Source organism: Argiope bruennichi, chromosome 1 (assembly GCF_947563725.1).
Source record: "Argiope bruennichi chromosome 1, qqArgBrue1.1, whole genome shotgun sequence".
NCBI lineage: Eukaryota > Metazoa > Arthropoda > Arachnida > Araneae > Araneidae > Argiope > Argiope bruennichi.
Genome location: NC_079151.1, coordinates 129,602,956 through 129,619,574, shown reverse-complemented (window position 1 = coordinate 129,619,574; position 16,619 = coordinate 129,602,956). Strand labels below are relative to the sequence as shown.

The window sequence follows — 16,619 nt, the reverse complement described above, 5'->3', positions numbered from 1 at the left end:
AATTTAAAATTGAAATAATTTTAATTAAAATTAAGTTTGGAATTTTTTAATATTTTTTGGCGCCCTCAAAAGAAAAATCTGTTGAAATCTTTTTCGATTAAATGAAATTATAGTCTGATTCTCCTTGTCCAAAGCAGGTCTGTATGTGCGCATGCACTAAGTACACATCTTTCAATTTTCATTAAACTGAAAACCAGAATTTCAATTTCTTGGCCGATTGACAAAAACAAAATTTCAGTTACTAGATTATCGCAGACCAAAGAAAAAAATAACAAACCAGAACTGTGATTTTTAAATGTTTGTTAGTAATTAAAATAAAAAAATATTTAATAGTTCATTTCGTAAAAAATTCTTTATTCTATGTCTGAGATACGAATTATGGAATAATTTGAATTATTAACGATTTTAATAATTTTTGTAGGATATTGTAAGAAAGGAAGGAAACTAAAGTGATACAAAAAAGTTAAAATATGGGAAAAAACAGTGGAAAAACGCCAAGTAAAAAAAGAAAATTTACAAAGAAATCAAAACCGAAAAAAACTGGAGAAGGATATTCTGTACCAGAGAATGGAAATGGAAACCCTTCAGGAGATTCCGTTCAACAAACTACGAAATCTGACAATGAAAAGAAAATCGATTCCAGTGGGAAATTAAAATTTGCCAAGAAACAAACCGAAGAAGAAGATTCTGCACAAGAGAATGGAAAAGGAAAAAGTTCAACGGATTCCATTCAGCAAACTATGAAATCTGCTGATGAGAAGAAACAAATTGAAGAGTTAGATTCTGTACCAGAGAATGGAAATGGAAACACTTCGGCGGATTCCGTTCAACAAACTACAAAATCTGACAATGAAAAGAAAATCGATTCCTGTGGGAAATTAAAACTTGCCGGGAAACATACCGAAAAAGAAGATTCTGTACAAGAGGATGGAAAAGGAAATAGTTCAACGGATTCCATTCAGCAAACTATGAAATCTGCTGATGAGGAGAAACAAGCCGAAGAAGAAGATTCTATAGCAGAGACTAGAAATGGAAACAATTCAAAAGATTCCATTCAACAAACTACGAAATCTTCTTATAAGAAGAAACAAACCGAAAAAGTAGATTCTGTTACAGAGAATGGAAATGGAAACGATTCAGCGGATTCTGTTCAGCAAACTACGAAATCTGATGATGAGAAGAAAATAGATTCCAGTGAGAAACTAAAACTTGCCGGGAAAGAAACCGAAGAAGAACATTCTGTAACAGAAAATACAAATGATAACATTTTAGCAGATTCCATTCCACAAGCTACGAATTCCAATGATGAGATGATAATCGATTGCAGTGAGAAATTAAAATGTGCCGAGAAACAAACCGACGAAGGACAATTTGTACCAGATAATAGAAACGGTAACAATTCAACAGATTCCATTCCACAAATTTCGCCATACGATGATGAAAGTAAAAGTTATTCTAGTGAGAAAATAAAACTCTCCAAAGAAGAAGATTTTGTAAAAGAGGTCCGAAATGGAAAAAATTCAACAGATTCCAATCAAGAAACTTTGAAAACTGGTAATGAGAATAAAATCGATTCTAGCGAGAAATTAAAACTTGACGAGAAACAAACCGAAGAAGGAGATTCTGTACCAGAGAACAGAAATAGAAAAAATTCAGCATATTCCATTCAAGGAACTACAAAACCTGATAACGAGAAAGAAATCGATTCCGGACGTGCAGAGGAACACACCGAAGAAGGAAATTCTTTACCAGAGACTGAAAACAGAAACAGTTCAACGGACTCCATTCAACAAACAATAAAATTTGATGATGAAAAGAAAATCGAATCCAGTGAGAAATTAAAACTTGCGGAGAAACAAACCGGAAAAGAATATTATGTTCCAGAGAATGGAAAGGGAAACAATTCAACTGATTCTCTACAAAAAACTGCGAAATCTGATGATGAGAAAAGAATCGATTCCAATGAGAAATTAAAACTTGCTGGGAAACATACCGAAGAAGGAGATTCTGCACAAGAGGATGGAAAAGAAAAAAGTTCAACGGATTCCATTCAACAAAGTACGAAATCTGCTGATGAGAAGAAACAAACCGAAGAAGAAGATTCTATAGCAGATATTGGAAATGTAAACAATTCAAAGGATTCTCTTCAAAAAATTACGAAATCTGATAACGAGGAGAAAGAAACCGAAGAAGAAGATTCTGTACAAGACAATGGAAATGGAAATAATTCAACGGATACCATTCAACAAACAACGAAGTCTGATAATGAGAAGAAACACATTGTGGAAGGAGATGCTTTACCAGAGACTGGAGATGGAAACAATTCAACGGATTTTATTCAACAAACAACGAAATCTGCTGGTGAGAAGAAACAAATCGAAGAAGAAGATTCTGTACCAGCGACTGGAAATGAAAACCATTCAACGGATTCTATTCAACAAACTACGAAATCTTCTTATGAGAAGAAACAAACCGAAGAAGGAGAGTATGTACCAGAGAATGGAAATGGAGACAATTCAGCGGATTCTGTTCAACAAACTACGAAATCTGATAGTGAGAAGAAAATCGATTCCAGTGGGAAATTAAAACTTGTCAAGAAACAAACCGAAGAAGAAGATTCTGTACAAGAGAATGGAAATGGAAGTAATTCAAAGGATAACATTCAACAAACTACGAAATCTTCTTATAAGAGGAAACAAACCGAAGAAGAAGAATCTGTAGTAGACACTGGAAATAAAAACTATTCAACGGATTCTATTCAACAAACTACGAAATCTTCTTATGAGAATAAACAAATTGTAGAAGGAGATTCTGTACTAGAGAATGGAAATGGAAACAATTCAAAGGATACTATTCAACAAGATTATAGAGATATAGAAGATGAAATTTTTAATTCATTTAGTGTGGAACAGATTAGATCCAATTCATCAGCTGGAAAAACCAATATCCGGAATTCGAGGCAGAGGAAAAGGGAGGGGAAGCGTCGCTTCGGCATGTCGAACACTTTATTTTATTTATGTCTTCTCTCCTCCATATTTATACTTTATTTCTGCATTTCGCTTACAACAATATTTTATAATAAGAGTCGTGAAGTTTCTTTGCCAGGAATTTCAAGCATGAATAGTGAGAAGATGCATGATCCAAGAAGCCCTAGTTCAAATTATTTTAATTCATTTATAAATAGAAAAATCGAAGAAACAGATATTTCAACATCACATATGATTGAAAAATCTACAAATGATCGTCATTTAGAAACAAAGAAGAAAAAAAGTTGGATTAAGAAATTCTCATTTTCAAAGGAAAACAAAATGGAAACAAGATTTTCAATCAAGATTCTACCACAAAATGATGCTTTCTCGATAAAATATGATTTAGATATAAATAAAGAAAGTAACCCTAAAATAGAAGCAAGACATTTTACTTATTCTGAAGAAATATTAAATTATAATTTGGTAGGCATTGTTCTTTTATTATTTGTGACAGCTCTATGCATTATAACCTTAAGTATACGATTGTTTAAAGAAAAGGGCAAAATTATGGATGCGGTAGACAGTACACATTTGACTAGTTCAGGAACAATTAAAGAGCTAAATTCCGTAAATAATGGAACTTCCTCAGAAAACGACAAATTAAATACAGAATCTGAAGATAAAACACAAAATACTAAAGAATTTATCAGAAATGATAACTCTCAAAAATCCCCCGAATTTATTAAGCCAAAAGATAATACTGTGGACAGTGAGAAGGAAACACATAATATCGAAGCAGAGGAGGAAAAGATGGACACAATTACTGCTGTCGAAGAAAGTAAACATCTCACTAGTGCAGGAACTGCTGTAGATTCAAATTCCAAAATTAATGGGTCTTCCTCAGAAAATGATAAATTTAATACGGAATCCGATGATCCAACACACAGCACTAATGAATTTAGAAGAAACGGTAACTCTCAAAAAGCCCCGGAGTGTATTGAGCCAAAAGATAATACTGTGGTCAGTGAGAAGGAAACACCTAACATCGAAGGAGAGGAGGAAGAGAAGGCCACAATTACTGCTGCAGAAGAAATTACAGATCTCACTAGTGCAGGAACAGCAAAAGATTCAAATTCCGGAATTAATGAAGCTTCCTCAGAAAATGATAAACTTAACACAGAATCCGATGATCCAACACACAGTACTAATGAATTTAGCAGAAACGATAACTCTCAAAAAGCCCCCGAGTGTATTGAGCCAAAAGATAATACTGTGGACAGTGAGAAGGAAACACATAGCATCGAAGGAGAGGAGGAAGAGAAGGCCACAATTACTGCTGCAGAAGAAAGTACAGATCTCACTAGTGCAGGAACAACAAAAGATTCAAATTCCGGAATTAATGAGTCTTCCTCAGAAAACGATAAACTTAATACGGAATCCGATGATCCAAAACACAGCACTAATGAATTTAGCAGAAACGATAACTCTCAAAAAGCCCCCGAGTGTATTGAGCCAAAAGATAATACTGTGGTCAGTGAGAAGGAAACACATAACATCGAAGGAGAGGAGGAAGAGAAGGCCACAATTAATGCTGTAGAAGAAAGTACAGATCTGACTAGTGCAGGAACAGCTAAAGATTCAAATTCCGGAATTAATGAAGCTTCCTCAGAAAATGATAAACTTAACACAGAATCCGACGATCCAACACACAGTACTAATGAATTTAGCAGAAACGATAACTCTCAAAAAGCCCCCGAGTGTATTGAGCCAAAAGATAATACTGTGGACAGTGAGAAGGAAACACATAGCATCGAAGGAGAGGAGGAAGAGAAGGCCACAATTACTGCTGCAGAAGAAAGTACAGATCTCACTAGTGCAGGAACAACAAAAGATTCAAATTCCGGAATTAATGAGTCTTCCTCAGAAAACGATAAACTTAATACGGAATCCGATGATCCAAAACACAGCACTAATGAATTTAGCAGAAACGATAACTCTCAAAAAGCCCCCGAGTGTATTGAGCCAAAAGATAATACTGTGGACAGTGAGAAGGAAACACATAGCATCGAAGGAGAGGAGGAAGAGAAGGCCACAATTACTGCTGCAGAAGAAAGTACAGATCTCACTAGTGCAGGAACAACAAAAGATTCAAATTCCGGAATTAATGAGGCTTCCTCAGAAAATGATAAACTTAACACAGAATCCGATGATCCAACACACAGTACTAATGAATTTAGCAGAAACGATAACTCTCAAAAAGCCCCCGAGTGTATTGAGCCAAAAGATAATACTGTGGACAGTGAGAAGGAAACACATAGCATCGAAGGAGAGGAGGAAGAGAAGGCCACAATTACTGCTGCAGCAGAAAGTACAGATCCCACTAGTGCAGGAACCACAAAAGATTCAAATTTCGGAATTAATGAGTCTTCCTCAGAAAACAATAAACTTAATACGGAATCCGATGATCCAACACACAGTACTAATGAATTTAGCAGAAACGATAACTCTCAAAAAGCCCCCGAGTGTATTGAGCCAAAAGATAATACTGTGGACAGTGAGAAGGAAACACATAGCATCGAAGGAGAGGAGGAAGAGAAGGCCACAATTACTGCTGCAGAAGAAAGTACAGATCTGACTAGTGCAGGAACAGCTAAAGATTCAAATTCCGGAATTAATGAAGCTTCCTCAGAAAATGATAAACTTAACACAGAATCCGATGATCCAACACACAGTACTAATGAATTTAGCAGAAACGATAACTCTCAAAAAGCCCCCGAGTGTATTGAGCCAAAAGATAATACTGTGGACAGTGAGAAGGAAACACATAGCATCGAAGGAGAGGAGGAAGAGAAGGCCACAATTACTGCTGCAGAAGAAAGTACAGATCTCACTAGTGCAGGAACAGCTAAAGATTCAAATTCCGGATCTAATGAAGCTTCAGCAGAAAATGATAAACTTAACACAGAATCCGATGATCCAACACACAGTACTAATGAATTTAGCAGAAACGATAACTCTCAAAAAGCCCCCGAGTGTATTGAGCCAAAAGATAATACAATGGTCAGTGAGAAGGAAACACATAACATCGAAGGAGAGGAGGAAGAGAAGGCCACAATTACTGCTGCAGAAGAAATTACAGATCTAACTAGTGCAGGAACAGCTAAAGATTCAAATTCCGGAATTAATGAAGCTTCCTCAGAAAATGATAAACGTAACACAGAATCCGATGATCCAAAACACAGCACTAATGAATTTAGCAGAAACGATAACTCTCAAAAAGCCCCCGAGTGTATTGAGCCAAAAGATAATACTGTGGTCAGTGAGAAGGAAGCACATAGCATCGAAGGAGAGGAGGAAGAGAAGGCCACAATTACTGCTGCAGAAGAAAGTACAGATCTCACTAGTGCAGGAACAGCAAAAGATTCAAATTCCGGAATTAATGAAGCTTCCTCAGAAAATGATAAACTTAACACAGAATCCGATGATCCCATAAATAATAATCCCATAATAAAAGTAAACTCTTCAAAGATGAATAATGGGTGCCAAAATGATAAACTTAACACAGAATCCGATGATCCAACACACAGTACTAATGAATTTAGTAGAAACGATAACTCTCAAAAAGCCCCCGAGTGTATTGAGCCAAAAGATAATACTGTGGACAGTGAGAAGGAAACACATAGCATCGAAGGAGAGGAGGAAGAGAAGGCCACAATTACTGCTGCAGAAGAAAGTACAGATCTCACTAGTGCAGGAACAACAAAAGATTCAAATTCCGGAATTAATGAGTCTTCCTCAGAAAACGATACACTTAATACGGAATCCGATGATCCAAAACACAGCACTAATGAATTTAGCAGAAACGATAACTCTCAAAAAGCCCCCGAGTGTATTGAGCCAAAAGATAATACTGTGGACAGTGAGAAGGAAACACATAGCATCGAAGGAGAGGAGGAAGAGAAGGCCACAATTACTGCTGCAGAAGAAAGTACAGATCTCACTAGTGCAGGAACAGCAAAAGATTCAAATTCCGGAATTAATGAGGCTTCCTCAGAAAATGATAAACTTAATACGGAATCCGATGATCCAAAACACAGAACTAATGAATTTAGCAGAAACGATAACTCTCAAAAAGCCCCCGAGTGTATTGAGCCAAAAGATAATACTGTGGACAGTGAGAAGGAAACACATAGCATCGAAGGAGAGGAGGAAGAGAAGGCCACAATTACTGCTGCAGAAGAAAGTACAGATCTCACTAGTGCAGGAACAACAAAAGATTCAAATTCCGGAATTAATGAGTCTTCCTCAGAAAACAATAAACTTAATACGGAATCCGATGATCCAACACACAGTACTAATGAATTTAGCAGAAACGATAACTCTCAAAAAGCCCCCGAGTGTATTGAGCCAAAAGATAATACTGTGGACAGTGAGAAGGAAACACATAGCATCGAAGGAGAGAAGGCCACAATTACTGCTGCAGAAGAAAGTACAGATCTCACTAGTGCAGGAACAACAAAAGATTCAAATTCCGGAATTAATGAGGCTTCCTCAGAAAATGATAAACTTAATACGGAATCCGATGATCCAAAACACAGCACTAATGAATTTAGCAGAAACAATAACTCTCAAAAAGCCCCCGAGTGTATTGAGCCAAAAGATAATACTGTGGACAGTGAGAAGGAAACACATAACATCGAAGGAGAGGAGGAAGAGAAGGCCACAATTACTGCTGCAGAAGAAATTACAGATCTCACTAGTGCAGGAACAACAAAAAATTCAAATTCCGGAATTAATGAGGCTTCCTCAGAAAATGATAAACTTAATACGGAATCCGATGATCCAAAACACAGCACTAATGAATTTATCAGAAACTATAACTCTCAAAAAGCCCCCGAGTGTATTGAGCCAAAAGATAATACTGTGGGCAGTGAGAAGGAAACGCATAAAATCGAAGGAGAGGAGGAAGAGAAGGCCACAATTACTGCTGCAGAAGAAAGTACAGATCTGACTAGTGCAGGAACAGCTAAAGATTCAAATTCCGGAATTAATGAAGCTTCCTCAGAAAATGATAAACTTAACACGGAATCCGATGATCCAACACACAGCACTAATGAATTTAGCAGAAACGATAACTCTCAAAAAGCCCCCGAGTGTATTGAGCCAAAAGATAATACTATGGACAGTGAGAAGGAAACACATAAAATCGAAGCAGAGGGGGAAAAGAAGGACACAATTACTGCTGTAGAAGAAAGTACACATCTAACGAGTGCAGGAACTGCTATAGATTTAATTTCCAGAATTAATGATATTACTGTGGATATTGATAAAGGAACACATGGCGTCGAATCAGATGAGGAAAAGGGCAAAATTATTACCGCAGAAGAAATTACAGATCAAACTATTGCAAGAATAGCTAAAGAGTCAAATTCTATAATAAATGGTGCTTCTGCTGAAATGAAAAATATAAGTAAGGTTTCTGACCCACAGAAAGATTTTAAAATTAACATACTAGATGACCCTCATCAATTTGGTGAATTTAAAAATGAGTTAAAATCTGCTGCGTATTTTAAAGGAGAATCTGATTCACAGGAAACAGAAAATAAATTGGAAAACAATAGTTCTGGCAAACTAGAAATTAGTGAAATCGTCACTAAAAGAAAATTTATAGAGAGGTATGTATGTCTTCTTGCGGTTTTGTTTATATTTTATTCCTGCATTATGTTTCCTTTGTTGTCTTTTATAATTTATAACCTTGATGTGCCATCAACAGCAATCTCAAGTATAAATAACAGACCGAATATTCTTCATTCTAGTCTTAGAGATCAAGCAGGAGTTTCCAGAACTGAGTTAGGAAGGACAGTGACAAAAGAAGAGACTATTTTAAGTACAGAAAAATTTGTAACAAACATAAGCTTGCAGAAGAATTTCTATTCTAGAAATTCACTTCTTTCTGAAAGTACTTGTGGTCTGAACGATTCTTTATCTGAATCATCTGAAGAAGCTTTAATGGAAGAAACTGAGCTGAATGCTGATCTAACAGCTGAAAAAGTTTCCATATTTAAACCTCTAGATAAAAAATCTGATTATTTTGCAAAGGAAAAGAAATTGAATTCTTTAGCAGAATTGAAGAAAATTAACATGGAAAAAACTTCAGATGATGGGAAATCGTATAGAATTAAACAGAAGGAAAAAGCAAGTATTTTGTCACAAGAAGTATGTAATATTTTACCAAGTGATGTTTGTTCAAATACAAATGATAAAAATTATTCCATTGAGAATCTTTCTGATTCCAAGGAATGTACAAAAATAGTTGAGGATTCGACCCTAACAACGAATTTATCAGAAATTGATGGATTTGAAACAAACTATCTTCAAAATGAAAGTAAAGGTTCTAACGTAAAACCAGAAAAAATTCGTTTTAATTCTTTAGATTTTGTTTTCAATAAGATTCTTCTTTTTATTCTTATCATTTCGTCCTTCTTTTATTCCTTTATTTTTGTTTTATGCAAATATATATCACGTTTCAGGATGAAAAACCCTGTGGACACATTTACAACTGAAGCAATGGCTTCGCCATCAAATTTAGAAATTGAGTTTCTATTAAGCAACTCTGCAGAAAATATTGTTGCCACACCAAAGAAGGAAAAGATAATTGAATATAAAACAAAAATAAACAAGGAGAGTGTATCTGGATCAGCGAATACTCACCAAGAGCAAAATATGCAAAAGATCCCCAAAATTAATTTGGAATCCCGGCTTTATTATCAACAAGAAGAAACAATTGAATTAAAAAAGGAAGAGAAAGAATCAGCCAAATATCCCACTGAAAAGAAAAAAATGTGTGATGGCGAATTAAATAAAACACTAACAGACCAATCGTCTAAAATAAATGAAAGAGTATTAAATGGGCAAGAAAAGAAGGAAGAGAGACGGAAAAAGAAATTCGAAAAGAATAATAACAAAAAGAAAGTAGAAAATCAGAGAAGAGAGGATCTAGAAGTTCTCAGTAAAAAGCCTATTGTAGTACATGAACAAAATGATGCGTCCAATTCTGAAAATCTTAAAACACAAAGCGACAGAAAGCAAGAAATAAGTTCAGAGTTTTCTCGTGAATTTGGAAAACTCCCTGCAGTTTTAGAACACTCTGTGAATGATGGGACTAGTGCTTATGGAGAATCGAATTCCACAAGATCACAAATGCATGATATGATTTTTCTACAACAAGGAGATCTTCGTTTTCGATATATTGCAGACAGAAACTCTAACTTTACAATTAAATTCACAACTGTGGAAAAGTCTCATGCCCAAAATGAAGACAAGTATCTGAGATATAAACTGAAAGTGAAAAAGAATGAATAAATAACATAAAAAGTGTCGGAATAATGTTTTTGATTATATAATTCCTATTCCGCTATAAATATAAAAAATTTGGTAACAAATAAGAAATCCTGAATGCTTGTTTATATTACATTTGAATAAATAAAAAAAACTGATAATTGGTAACAAAGTTATAACCATTATTGTATTCATAAATGTGAACACGTGTAATATCATTTCCAAGTATGCTAAAATTTAGAGTTTTATTTACGATAATAAAAGAATTATTTTATACACGTGTAAAACGTGTACACGTTTTTTAACACGTGTAATAATGCCATTTCCAAGTATGCTAAAATTTAGAGTTTTGTTTACGATAAAAAAAGAATTTTTTGTTTATATTATTTTTTTTAGTATTTTACTTATTATTTTGATTTTAAAGTCTTGATTATGATATTTTCAATAATTATAGAGACAAATATTGTTACTTTAAAATATGATAAATATTTTTCTACTTCTTCAGGAAGCAATGAATTTTTTTATTGTTATACACCTCTTTCGCTTCCTTTGTAAGAGATTTGTAGATCCTATTTAATAAATTTTTGGTTATTTAATCGATGCTTATTTATTTTGCTTTGGTGGTACATATTAGTACAGGGTTGGGTAGACTTTTCTAAAGTACGGGCTACTTTAAAATTTTTCAAGGTGTTGTGGTCACCCAGAGACGCAGGTGTGATAAGCTAAAAAGAAAAAGGTCTACAATATTTATTGCAACTTAATAATAAGTACGGAATACGTACTTACATACATAACTACAAATATATTAATAATAACAAGATACGAAAATAATAATAGCTACAAATATAATAATATCAAATGATGCCTTTAATATGAAACAATTCAAAATACATTAAAAATAAATTATTTTCATCTAAAGTAAGTTCTCGTAGTTTTAGTTAGAAGTCTTAGTCTGCATACTGTCCGCCAATTTTAAATATCCCTGTATGTAATTACTCATTGCTAATCTTGCAATTCTAAGTGGTCGTCTGTGAGATAGGTTGTCTTAATTATATTCATCAGTGAAAATGCAGATTCACACAGGTAGCTAGAGCCAAAGAACAATATTAAATAATATGCAGCTTTTTTAAAATTAAGATACTTCGTCCATTAGATTCCAAAAGTTATTCTTAGGTTCTGAACTAGGTGTTTTTAAAATTATATCATTTTGGAGGAGAAAAACTTCTTTTTCCTCAAGAAATAAAGAGAATATATAACTTATATTTTTAGTTATTTCTTACACATAAACATATCCAGATGGTTAACACATGAATACAACAAATGGTTTCTTTTAGTATGCGCGTCTTGGATCTTAGTAAAGGTGGTCACCCCAAAATGTCTTGGTGGTCCACCGGTTGCAACTGACTTAATGCTCATCCCTGTATTAGTATAATCAAAATATTTTGAAATGAATAAAGAGTTTCGCAAACAAGCCCAGGCCTTTTTCATAAAAAAAAGCACCCTAATAAAAATTTATGAAAAAATTAAAGTTTCGTTTAATGTTATCTTCATAAAATTTGTTACTTAAAAAATTTAATGACAAAATTTGAAAATCGCTGTTGTTGCTCTTGGCTATTACATTTAGGATAAATTTAAGAAAAAAAAAATAAAAACTAGTTGTAGTGACAATAGATGAATAGATGACATTTTAAAATGATATAAATGGAGTTTTAGATAGATGACTGCAAACATACTTAAAAAATCTGGTTATTTTGGTACATATTTAAAAACTAAATTGTATAATTTTACTAACTTGAAACTAGAGTTACATGTTGTGAATACTAATGCCTTGAAAAAGGGTAAAAATTACTTCCATATCTTCTCTACGTTCTAATTAATGATTTCCAATTAAACAAATATTAAATTTTCTGCTTTTACCTAACTGTAAAAAAATAATAAACAATTTTAGGAAAAAGTTATTTTTATAATCATGTATTTTTTATGAAGAAGATTTAAAACTATTTTCTTCATATTACCGAGTGACTTCAAATTAAAAAAAAACATTTGAAAATTCAATAATTTACAGAATAATGCTTGAAATGAGATTGGGTTTTATTACCCCCCCCCCCCAAGTGCAAAAAACGGCCAATAGATGGCTCTTCATCTAATAACAAAAGCAATAATTAGTATAACAATTGATTTTCAGCAAAGACAATGTTCTTTATAACAAATGCTCAACATGTCGACTGTCACTCGCCAACAATTCCTGTAGTTGAGGAACAATGCTGTGCATAGCACATGTGAGAAATTCTCATCGAATGTTGTCTTTTAGCATTTCTAATGAGGCTCGACTTATGGTAATTTCACAACCAACGTTATGCAATAGATTTTCCAAGGCAGTTTTAGGATTTTTGGTAGCTCAAATTCTGCTGTTGTGGGCGTTGATAGACCCTCGGAGTTGAAATGGGCTTCGTCGATGCACAGCACGTTAAACAAACAATCATTATCTTCTCCCATATTTCGAACTCTTTTTTTTGTTTCAATAAAATTCCATGTCATTTCAAGCCTGTGTGTCGATTTTCACCTCTCTACTTACATCATTCTGTGAATTATTTTCAAATGTTAACAGACTTTAGAATCACCTGAAATAAATTTTACAATATACTCCTTTTAAGTGTTATTTTAAATTCTAAGTATTTTAAATGAGTTCTGACGGGACAACAACATGTTGCTGTACTATATTTTTTACTTACTGCGCATGCGTTTGTAGAATTTGGCAGTTTTTTGGTTTGAAAAAAACTATAACTAATTATTCATTTATAGATTAAAAAAATTTTTGAAGTCAATCTATTATACTTTATTTCAAAACTTAAGATTATATAAGTCATTTTAAAAAAATAACAATTATTTTTGATTTCAACAAAATTAACCGATATATTTTTACGCTTTAAACTTTGACTCCAGAATTTGTCTTTTGTATCGTATTTGTCTTTTGTTGCGTATAGTACTTTAAATAATTTACATAAAACGAGTACAACTTATAATCCACACTAAGACAAAATAAATATAACTCATAATTGGTGCTAATTATGCGATTTTTTTAAATTTTATTTAGAAATATTACACTTTGTTTATTTAAAGGAAAGCCATCATATGAACTACTAATTAAAATAAAAATATATGGAAGATAAAAATGAATTTCTGAAGTCAAAGGTGGCACAAATGTTAAATAATTTAGTGTTTTCTTTAATTTAAAGAATAATTTACAGCACTGTATACAGTAAAAAATAAATAATTTATTGAAAATATATATTTTATAATTAAAATTTGTCTCTCCAAAAGTAAGGATCAATCAATCAAACAAACAAACAAAAAACAAGAAAAATGTTTCTACATTTATCAAAAAACAACCACCATCTTAACTTAATGAAATAAATCCTTTTTATTAAACAGAAATAGTCATTTATACACAAAATTATACAATGTTAAAAATTCTCCATAATCATGTTTGTTGCAATAGCTACCAGAATAATCCTTTGTCACTTTGGACAACATTTTTACCTAACATTCAAAGGATATCTGAGAAGCCATTTAAATACAAAGCGTGAGTTTTTGCTTCTTTATTTTCTTGAAATAAACGTGCACAAATATTTACCACAGATTACGACGTAGAAATGAAACTCAGTTTTTTTTCACTACCAGGTCCGTTTCACTCTCATGTAGTTATTTCGACTTTCTTTAGTTTTCGGATTTCTTTACTGTGATGAAAGGCAATCATCACAGCCAATTTCGGCTGTGATGAAAGGCGTTTGTGGTACATTACAGTCCCATAAAAGAAGATAAAAGCTCATCCATTTTATTGTTCTGAATTTACAGGTTGTTTCAAAACACCTTTGTGACCTTATAAATTGTGAGAACCAGCTTTATTGTTCAGAAAGCATAATATTTAATCAAAGACTCATGCATCTATAACTAAGAGCCTTATTTTTTTGTTCAAGTTTTCTTATGAACCCAATGACTAGAGTAATGCCGGGTTTATAATCGGCCAGTTATAAGACTGCTGAGCATGCGTAGAAAGGCTGATAAAGATTGTTCGGATCATGGTAAGTAATTGTTCTGACGGGACAACAACATGCCGCTGTATTATATTTTTTACTTACTGCGCATGCGTTTATAGAATTTGGCAGTTTTTTGGCTTGAAAAAAATTGATCACTTATCATAGATTAATTCCGACATTTATTGCTCTTTGTTCTTCCTGATGAGAAGTTGTGTTTTTTTTTTCATTTTATTTGCCTTTTTTTTAAATGTAATTTTCCAAATTTAGGTATGTTGACCTTTTTTTTTATTTTATCATGTTTTTTTGTGTGTAAATATCCCTCATTTTAATACGATACGCAGTGAAAAAGAAAATTTCATGGACTCCAAAATGGCAATTTATGGTCAAGAATGGAATGCCTGAATCTATTTTATGAAATTGTGACAAACATAAATCAGTACTTTTTTACGCATGCTCTGCTTACTGGCCGTTTTATAAATGGCCGAGCATAAACACGGCATAACAGGGATTGAATTTGAATTGGCGAGGCATATGCTTTAGGGATGATAAAAGTCTTGGCCGAGTTCGTAGATGAATCACCCATCTCAAAGAGGATAGAAACGTAGTCTGATGGACTGACATTCTGTTTTAGCAACGAACCACTTACAAACGAAAATACATAATTCAGATTTAGCGAATTATTATTTCAGAATAACAAACTAATTTTTTCGATAACTGCAAATATTTATAAGATATGAATTAAAAACGGATTCTTAATCCTGCCTTCATCTATCTTCTAATCTATGCATGCGGCAGTTTGATGGAAAATTTTCTTCACTTGAATTTTCGTCCGTTCGCGTTTTGAAATTATTGTGTCTTTCGTATTTATTGGTTGGTGCATTCCAACGGCTGTTAAAAATGGAGCAGTCTATATTGGTCAAAAGATGGGATCGAAATCCCATAAATAATAATCCCATAATAAAAGTAAACTCTTCAAAGATGAATAATGGGTGCCATATCCGAGACATTTTTTTTTTTTTTTTTTTTTTTATAAATTAGGATATGGACCTGACCAACATTTACTAGAGTTACCTGCGTTTTTTCTCTTTAAAAAAATGCAGTTGATAATAGATCATAAATCAGAGATACCGGAAATCGTATTTATTACTTTTCCTTTATTTGGTTTCTTCTTTACATACTTTTCTTCCTTAGAGCAGCGTTTCCGTCTGAAGTCTTATTAATTACAATCCTATTATATGACTGTAAAACCATAAGTTTATTTATGCAAATTCCTATCACTTGTATTTATTATAATCCTATTATTTTCCCTTTATTTGCTTTCTTCTTTACATACTTTTCTCTTTTTTGAGCATGCGTTCTCATCTGAAGTCGAAACCAGTAACAAGCTCCATACAGTGACTACCAGACATGACGTCACACTGCGGATTGACGTCACATTTTTATTTCCGCCTTCATCCTGGAAACTAACCGTTGCAAAAGCATGGTAATTTTTATGAACTTTGAGAGTGGATTCCAGCATTGCACAATTTATGAGATCTTGATAGAACGCCCTTTATATCTGCATATCCTTTTTGAGAAATTTTTGTATAATTTTTTTGACTCGGCTATCTTTAATTCTGCAGGAGATTTTCTATTCAGAATGGAAATGATAATGTGAATGAAAACGATAATTCTAAAGAAAAATAAAGTCCATACTTCATATGATTTTCATACGTTTTTTTCTTCTAAATCTACGATGGTCTTTCGTACGAAATTCTTTAGGAATTAAAATAGAATAATTTTACTGCTGAAAAGAGACCGTAAAACTCTTTCAAAAATCACAGAAATGGACGTGACAGCAGAAACACCGTTTCCATGCAAAATATTTCAAAGATTCTTCGGAGAGTCGAGAGATAGTCTCCTGCAGATAGATTTAGAGCTGGCTAGCTTGTTGGGCTGTTTCAGAGAAGATCTTGTAACGGGTTGATTTGAGTTGGATTTTGGGGGCATTTCTTGCTCTTGCAGTTTCTTTATTCTGTAGGAATCTATTTGGCCTGTTAGCCAGAAAGTTTTCATATCTCCTTTACCCTAGAAGAAAATATACTGTAAATTACAATGATGTGAAAGAAAATGACGTGATATTTAAATGTGCTTTCTATTACTAAAATGTACAAAAATCAGTAATCAAATATATACAACACAACTTTAAACAGTTTTTTAAAAACTTGTTCAAGCATAAATTTTGTGTTTTTGTTTACCACACAAAATTTTCTTCCATTTAGTATATTACATTTTT

The 16,619-nt window shown here is 33.1% G+C and overlaps 2 protein-coding genes across 4 annotated transcripts in view; one reads left to right on the top strand and one right to left on the bottom strand.

Moving 5' to 3' along the window:
• The window catches only part of LOC129978536 (uncharacterized), a 31,144-nt gene extending 20,230 nt beyond the window's left edge, over positions 1–10,914 (top strand). For all 3 annotated transcript variants that reach the window (XM_056090655.1, XM_056090664.1, XM_056090646.1), the window contains one exon: positions 422–10,914. In XM_056090655.1, coding sequence (XP_055946630.1) covers positions 471–10,331 — 9,861 coding nt within the window. In that variant the 5' untranslated portion in view covers positions 422–470 and the 3' untranslated portion in view covers positions 10,332–10,914. The remainder of the gene's footprint in view (positions 1–421) is intronic.
• Positions 10,915–15,951: 5,037 nt separating this feature from the next.
• The window catches only part of LOC129963617 (guanylate cyclase 32E-like), a 305,080-nt gene continuing 304,412 nt past the window's right edge, over positions 15,952–16,619 (bottom strand). Inside the window, exon 21 of the mRNA XM_056078095.1 lies at positions 15,952–16,411. Coding sequence (XP_055934070.1) covers positions 16,211–16,411 — 201 coding nt within the window. The 3' untranslated portion in view covers positions 15,952–16,210. The remainder of the gene's footprint in view (positions 16,412–16,619) is intronic.